The 8,541-nt window shown below is 43.4% G+C and overlaps 1 protein-coding gene across 1 annotated transcript; it reads right to left on the bottom strand.

Moving 5' to 3' along the window:
* Nucleotides 1-1,239: 1,239 nt before the first annotated feature.
* On the bottom strand, nt 1,240-7,445 carry Tf2-12_16 (Transposon Tf2-12 polyprotein; the record flags this gene model as incomplete). The annotated part of the gene is made up of 2 exons (XM_066131705.1): nt 1,240-4,890; nt 5,523-7,445. 2 exons carry the CDS (start codon nt 7,443-7,445, stop codon nt 1,240-1,242), a joined length of 5,574 nt encoding a protein of 1,857 aa, XP_065987788.1.
* Between the last annotated feature and the right edge of the window lie 1,096 nt (nt 7,446-8,541).

The following is an 8,541-nucleotide window of genomic DNA, read 5'->3' as shown; positions in this document are numbered from 1 at the left end:
TAACTTATTAAACTTTACTTTAAGAGTATAAGTTAAATAAAAAGATAATAATAAAAAATTATATCTTATTATATTTTACTTAAAGAAACTTTATAAAGTAAAACTTAATTACCTTATTTATAATAAAGAATTCTGTAACGGCTAAGGTTCCCAAGGGATAAACTAGTCGTAGTTTATGTTGGCAGAGCCACTAGGGCAGTCAATCTGAGCAGTTGGGTGTTACGTTGGTAATAGGTCGTAGACCGTAACCAAGTGATCAGAGTCAAAGAGTTGTAAGCGAGGCTTATTCAATGTAATGATCTGTGTTGAAAGCTAAGGAGCTAGAGGCTATCTATGAAGCGAATTTGGGGGTCCCTATATACTACGGTTGCTAGTTATCGCGGAGGTGAGCATCCTCGATGCTCACTTCCAAACACTGGTGAGCGTTGTGCATGCTCACTTATAATAACTGAGCGTCCTTCCCATTGGTCCTGTCGTGCCGACCAATGTTCCGTGGCCCGTCATGCCTGTGCCGCCCGGCGGCTCCATGCAGCCGGCCCAACCTGCAGCCTACGTGCTGGGTCGTAACACGATGTCCCCTCTCCCATGGTCTTGTCCTCAAGACCTAGGCCTTGTTTCATAAGTAGTTCCTCTGCCCTTTTCTTTTCGTTGGTAAGTTCCTCTTTCTTTTCATCCTTTGTGATGTCCTTCTGACGCCATGTCCAGTCGTACCGTCGTTCCTCGTACCCGAAAGCGAAAAGATCCCTCGTTGAAGGCTCCTTCTACCTTACGGAACGATCGCTTGGCTGATTCCATTGAATCGTTTGGTTACGACGTCATGCCGTGTTCCTTTTGTTCCGCCCGTGGTCTTCGTTGCAAGATGATTGAGCGTTCCTCCAAGTGCGGGGAATGCGTGCGGCGGGGGCGTTCCTGTGATGCTTCTGGTGTCGCGATTAGCTCGCGTAGGTGTCCTTTTTGTGTGTCACTGTTTTTTGCTAATGAGTGTCCTTGTAGTTGGTCGCATTATTTCCGAATCGAAACGTTTGGATCAGGAGGAAGAGAGAGCGGAAGAGCAAATGCTCAAGGCTCAGGCTGAGTTGAATGAAGCGCTGGCCCGTCTAGCGCGACTGCGCCGCCAAAAGCGGCAGTTGGTTACCAAGGGTCAACAAATGACTCGCTTGGGTCTGCAATCGCTGGATGAGTTGGAGGAGGAGGAGCGTCGCGAATCCGAGGCTGTTATCGATGCGCAATCTCTAGGCGCTATTGACGTGTTGGATTGGAACGCTGTGTTTGGGGATGCCTTGTTGAATGCTGCTGGTGATACTGCCGTAATAGGTGCTGGCAATTCTTCAGGTGCTCCGTAGGTTCCCATGTGTTTTCCTCGTCTCCATAGCTTTTCCATTTAATGAGATATTGGCGTGTTTTGTTTCTTGTCCTCATGTCTAAGATCCGTTCTACTTCATATTCCGTTTCGTTCATGACTTCGATGTCTTCTTCTGCTGGTGCATTGTTTGGTGCTTTCTCAAGAAGTGAAATGTGTACTATAGGATGATTCCTCATAGTCTTTGGTAATGAAAGTTCGTAGTTGTTTGTCGATATTCTTTTCTTGATAGCGAATGGTCCTAATTTTTTGTAGTCCAATTTGTCGCTTGGTCGCGTTGTTTTGATGTTTCGTCGGAGTAGGTAGACCATGTCTCCCTCCCCAAAGATTGGTCCCTTCGATCTTTTACGATTATGGTATTGTGCCATTCTGTTTCGTACGAATTCCAATTCGTGTCGCATTTCTTCGTGCAATCTCTTCAGTTCATCTGCTTGCAGCATCGCTCGTTCTGCTTGCGGTCCTTCGCGCTGTGTTCGAAATACTTCGGGATTAAATCCGTAATTGGCGTAGGCTGGTGTTTGCTTTGTCGATTCTGATATCGAGCTATTGTAAGCCAATTGCGCTGTAGGTAACCATTTAACCCAATCGTCCTGTTGATGATTGATGTAACATCGTAGATACTGTTCAAGCGTCTGGTTCAATCTTTCCGTCTGTCCATCTGTCTGTGGATGGTATGCGGTGCTTAACTTGTGATTCGTTCCAAGTTGTGCCATAAGTGCTTGCCAAAACTTAGAAGTAAATGTACTTCCTCTGTCCGATATGATTTCTTCTGGCAGTCCATGGTTACTTGCTATTGTTCGTAAGAACACATATGCAAGTTCTTCTGCATTGCTTGCTTCTCTGTACGGTAAAAAGTATCCGTATTTTGTGAGTCTATCCGTGACCACGAATATGCTGTCATATTCCACGTTGGTCATTGGTTCTTTTGACATTGGTAGCTTCGTAATATGATCGAAAGCTATCGATTCCCATGGTCGTGTTGGTACTGGTAATGGTTGCAGTTCTCCGTATGGCTTATGTCGTGAAGCCTTACTTTTTCCGCATTGTATGCATTCGTTGACAACCTTTTCGACCATTTTCTTGATTCCTGAGAAATCGTATTGTCGTCGTATCTTATCCAGTGTCTTGCGGATTCCTTGATGTCCGTAGACTGGATGTTCATGCATTTCTTTGATGCATTCTTCTTGTAATTCTGGTGGTATCCAGATTTTCTCTCCATACATTGGTACTCCTCCTGGGTGGCATGTGCATCCCGTCGGTACGTCCCCAATGTGTTGTATATTGTCTGTTGCCCATTGGTGTATTTTGCCGTATACTGGGTCTTCTTTCTGTACTTTCAATATGGCATTCAGTTGTTTCTGCTGGAAATTGCCATTTTTATTGATCTCAAGGAGTGGTCCTGTTGCTGTAGGTACTCCTGTATCGTAGTCGCTTCTTCGACTTAGAGCGTCTGCTCGTCCGTTCTCGGATCCTTTTCGATGGATGATTTCGTAGTCGAATTCTGAAAGATATTCGGCCCATCGAATTTGTCGTCCATTCAATTGTTGCGTCGTCGCAAAATGAGAGATGTTCTTATGATCGGTATACACCTTAACTTTGTGTTTGCTTCCCATGAGATAGTGTCTAAATTCCTTGAAAGCATTGATGATTGCTAGGAATTCTTTGTCGTAGATGGGGTAGTTGAGTTCTGCTCCATGAAGTTTCTTCGAGTAGAACGCAATAGGGTGTAGTTTTCCGTCATCGTCTCTTTGTCCAACTTGTGCTCCTAGAGCAAAGTCTGATGAGTCGGTTTCTAGTTCCGTTTCTTTTTCTGGGTCGAAGGTTCTCAAAACAGGTTCGGATGTGATGAGTTCTTTGATCTTGTCAAAGGCACATTGCGCCTCATCGTTCCAATTCCACTGCTTATCCTTCTTGGTGAGTTCATCCAAGGGTGCTGCGATTTCGCCGTAGCTCTTGATGAATCTCCTGTAATAGTTCGCAAAGCCTCTAAAGCTTTGTATGTCCTTGACATTCTTCGGTGTTGGCCAGTTCCTTACTGCCTCAATCTTTGTCTTTTCCATTCGTATCTCGTTTGGTCGTATCGTGTGTCCTAGGAAGTCTACTTCCTGGGTATGGAATTTGCTTTTTGCTGGTTCCACTAGTAACTTCGCGTCTTGTAGCGCTTGTAGTACCTTGTGTACATGTCTTTTGTGGTCTTCCAGGGTTTTTGAGAAGATCAGTATATCGTCCAGATACACTACCACAAAATTGTCCAAATATTTTCGTAGTACGCTGTTGATCATTCGTTGGAATGTCGCTGGTGCGTTGGTAAGCCCGAATGGCATTACCAGGTATTCGAATAGTCCGAACTTCGTTCTAAAGGCTGTCTTCCATTCATGGCCTTTCTTTATTCGAATCAAATTGTATGCTCCCTTCAGGTCCAAAGCGGTGAACCAATTCATTCCGTGCAATCGGTCCCGTAGTTCCGATATTAGTGGCAACGGTGTTCGATCCTTCATGGTAATCGCGTTCAATCGCCGATAGTCCACTACTAACCGCAGTTTCCCGTTTTTCTTTGGAACAAACATAACTGGGTATCCAGCTTCTGATGTGGATGCTCTGATGTAGCCTTTCGCTAACATCTCGTCGATGTACTCCCGTAGTGTTTCGAGTTCTCTTGCGTTTAAGTTGTAAATCTTATGGAATGTTGTCGACTTTCCGTCTATCAATTCAATCTGATGATCCCATTGGCTGTGTTCTGGTAATCCGGTTTCTAATTCTTCTGCGAATAATTTTTCGTATTTCCGGTATTCCTTAGGGATATTCTTGAGTCTTTCTTCTTTCGTTATTGGGCTTTTGTCGTCTTTATCGTTCTCGTTCCTCTTTTCTCCTTCGAGTTTCTTGTTTGTGTTCGCGAGGTCTTTCCTTAAGGTGGCAATAACCTTTCGGATCTTGGCTTTTGTCTTCTTGTTGCTTATTGTTGTTCGTATCCCGGTTTGTAGCGCCGTCGAGGTCGTTACGGTGGATCCAATTGTTTTGACTGCTTTTCTGCCGCTTGTTTGTTGTCGTTGGTCCTTGGATAACTTGCTTGAAGGTTCTTTTTCTTCAGAACTCTGTTCATGAGCTAAGTTATGACGAAATTTCGTTCTTTCTTCCGAATTCTGCTGATTCTGTTGGCCTGAAGTCTCGTTCCACTTCAGTTGGCCTGTCCTCCAGTTGATCAGTGGGTTACTCTCCCATAACCATGGGTACCCTAACACTAGGTCGTGTTCCGATACGTCCATAACATCGAGTTGAATCACTTCTGAATGACTTTGAATCTGTACTTCGAGATGATCAGTCTCTTGGTTAATGATTCCGTCATTATAGGCAAAAAGTTTTCCTTCGATATCAGTTAACTCGTATGGTGCCTCTTTGTGTTTCCACGGTAGTTGGTAACGATTCACAACTCTGGGTGAGATATAGTTGCCCATCGCGCCACTGTCCACAAGTATGCGAACGCGATGTCCCATGACTTCGGCGTCTAATACCATTTTGTCGCTTCGTCCGTTCTGGGTTGCGTTGAGGGTCATTAGCGTCTTTCTTTTCATGCCAGCCTGTAGCCCTTTTACAGATGGCGTGCCTCGTTTTTTGAGTTTTCCGGAATAGATTCTTCTGCGATTTGTCGTTTCATTTCTTGGTACCATTCTGTAGGTCCAGTTCCGTTTTGCGGGTGCTTGAAGCAAAACCCATCGTCAAACATTTGACATAGGCGATTGTAAATTTGGTTTTTCATTTCTCCGTGTTTTTCGCATCTTGGGTTGTCGCAGTTTACCGCATATTTCCTGTTGCATCTGGGGTTGAACTTCTGTTCGTTGTACCACTTATCCAACTGTTGTTCACTGTGGTATGTTGATTCTGTGGTTCCCCTGGGGTCTTTCTGTTCGAGTATGTCTAATGCTCGCTGTGTCCGTTTGTATGCTGCTGGTGTTCCACATTGCCACTTGTGCCATTCCCTGGCCTTATCTACCATATGTTCTGAACAATTAGGTAGTGGGCATACCATGTGGTCTTTTGTTTCACATCGAGGTGACTTGAGTAGTAACTCCCTTCTGTGTGTTGGGATTTTTCCCTCATACACATACTGATGCCACTGCCTGTTCTTCGTATGTACATGTAACTGGCATGTGTCTGATTCACATACGTCCGTAGGATCTGTATGAGCTCGGCATTTGATGGGTGTGTTTGAATCGGGTTCCAAGATCATCGTTTGATCGTTATTGATTATCTTCACTCTCCATTCTAGGAGTTCCCATCTGAAGTATGGTGCTTTGATCGGATATCCTTTCATCCTGATCGGAAACGCATCCAATCGTGCCTTGGTTTGAAAGTGTGCCTGGCACATTGCAAACGCGCATGATGCCCATGCTAAACGTGTATGTTCCGCGTGTCTTGGTGAGAGTCTAGGATCGTCTTCCTTCTCTCCTTCCGGAAACCATAGTGTCTGGTTTTCCATTGCCGTGGTGGTGTCCACTGCTAGAATAGGAATTGCGAAATGTTTTCCTGTTGGTGCGGGGAAATATCGCTGTACAGCTTGTTCTTGTGTGGCTGTCAGCCTTGCAGGCGTTTCTTCCTCGCTTCGTTCGTCTTCGGACGCTTCTGGAGTATCTAGGATTGCGTTGTCGTCATCGACGCTCATTTCCCTTACTCTATCTTCCGGTTCGTCGAAGGTGGTGAGGATTTGTGCGTCTTGCTCCTCCCTATATTGTTGTTCCCTTCGATTCTTCCTTGCTTCTGCTTGTTGTCGCACCCAATCGAGAATTTCTTGGTGCGAGTCTTCGTCCAAATATTCTGGCGATTTTGGTTCATGGAGTTCCTTTCGTCCCGTCATTGCAAGCGTTCTCTTTTCCATTGATTGTTCGTCCAGGTCTTCTTGTACCAGTTGTTTGGCTACTTGCAGTCCGTTTCCTATGAAGTTCATAATTTTCTTCTTTGGTTTTCTTGGTTCTTTTGGAAACCATCCTCTTTCTTGTTTGCTGCTCATGTGAACGTAGCAGTTGTCGTCATAGCAGAAGGTCCAGTTGAGGTTCTTATGTTCCACCTCTGATTCGGTAACTTCGATTTTCTGTTGGTTAGTAGAATTGAGTTGTTTCTTACCTCCTTCTGGTACTGGCTTCCATTCTTTCCTGGGTTTCTTGCATTTATTGGCGAAATGTCCTGGTTTTCCGCAGTTGTAGCATTTCTTTTCCTTTTTGTCGTCTTTCTTGGTAGCGTCAAGCTCCATTCGTCCAGGGTTAAGAGTGTGACCATAGGCAATAGGTTCGTCACGCTTTCTGCGTTGATTGGCTTGGTAACTCTTCCCTTTGGCAGGGCTCCAGGTTCCTTTACCCTGTTTCTTCTGTATGCGTCGCTGATACTGTCTGTCGTCGATTCGTACCGCCATAGCGATGTAGTCCGATAAGTTGTCTGGTCTGTTCTCCCTGTAGAGTTCATCTTTGACTTCTTCCTTAAGTCCTTTATAGAAAGCTGACATAAGAGGTTCGTCCTCCCAGTCAAGCTGAGATGCAAGTTGTCTGAAGCGAGCGGCATAATCGGATGCCGATCCCTTCTGCTTGAGCCCGTCGATGTAGTACTCAGCAGCCCTAGCTTCGTCAACTGTTCCAAAGGCCTTTTTGATAGCTTTTTCGAATTCATCGTAACTTTCGAAAATGGTGTTGGTTTCTTCTTCGCGGTCGTCTTTTTCTTTGTTAAGGTAGTCCCTCATAATGGGTTCAAACCATGCGAGTGCCACTCCCGTCATACACCCTCCTGCGTGCAGTACCTTGGCAGAGGATTCTTCCATTTTGGTCGGGAATTGTCGGTGGTAAGCCCTGAGTTGAGTGAGGAATCCTTGAAGCGCACCCGGGGATCCGTCGTACGGTCCTGGTGCCCTGGGTCTAAGGATTTCTCCCAAGTCCTTTTTAATTGTGGCCGCAGTCGTGGCTTGTTCCTGCCGTTCTTCTTCCATCTGTTGGACCCGTTCCCGAAGGCGTATGATCTCAGCAAGCATGTCGTGAGCAGAGATGGTGGTTGGTCCCTCTCGGGTTTCATTGGATCCAGATGCGGTGGTAGTCTCGCGTGGTGCCATGTTGACAGTTATCAGGTATTGCTCAGAGTGACGCGGTAGTAGTCTGAACAAGAGCTTTCAACGTGTAACGGCTAAGGTTCCCAAGGGATAAACTAGTCGTAGTTTATGTTGGCAGAGCCACTAGGGCAGTCAATCTGAGCAGTTGGGTGTTACGTTGGTAATAGGTCGTAGACCGTAACCAAGTGATCAGAGTCAAAGAGTTGTAAGCGAGGCTTATTCAATGTAATGATCTGTGTTGAAAGCTAAGGAGCTAGAGGCTATCTATGAAGCGAATTTGGGGGTCCCTATATACTACGGTTGCTAGTTATCGCGGAGGTGAGCATCCTCGATGCTCACTTCCAAACACTGGTGAGCGTTGTGCATGCTCACTTATAATAACTGAGCGTCCTTCCCATTGGTCCTGTCGTGCCGACCAATGTTCCGTGGCCCGTCATGCCTGTGCCGCCCGGCGGCTCCATGCAGCCGGCCCAACCTGCAGCCTACGTGCTGGGTCGTAACAAATTCTTAGTAATTATTAATATTTTTAAGGAATTTAAATACTATTTTATAAAAAGTAAACATAAAGTTAAGATATATATTAATCATAAAAACATCTCTTATTTTATAATAATATAATAATTAAATAAATAATAAATTTAATAGGCTAAATATCTTTTAGAATTTAATTATAAAATTATTTATTAAAAAGAATCTAAAAATAAATAAGTAAATACTTTAAGTTAAAGAAGTAATTATAATATAAGAGTACTTATAATAATAAGATAACTCCTTAAAATTAATAAAAATAATAACTTTTAGTAAAGATAATTAAATATTATATTAAAAGTATAAAAAGAAAACCTAATATATAATAAAATATACTAATAAGTAATAAATAATATATAATATATTAGGGATATATTAATAAGATATATATACTACCTAAGAGAAGTATTAATATATAGAGAGAAAATCTAGATATTATTAGAGTTATAAGAAGAATATATTAAAGAAATATATAAATACCTAGCTTATAAATATTAAGGAATCTATAAAATACTAGATAAGATATAATAATAATATAATTTCTTAGGAATTAAAAAAATAATTAAGAAGG

Source organism: Metarhizium brunneum, chromosome 7, assembly GCF_013426205.1.
Source record: "Metarhizium brunneum chromosome 7, complete sequence".
Lineage (NCBI taxonomy): Eukaryota > Fungi > Ascomycota > Sordariomycetes > Hypocreales > Clavicipitaceae > Metarhizium > Metarhizium brunneum.
The sequence above is the reverse complement of the archived record's forward strand: the minus strand, read 5'-3'. Positions and strand labels throughout refer to the sequence as shown.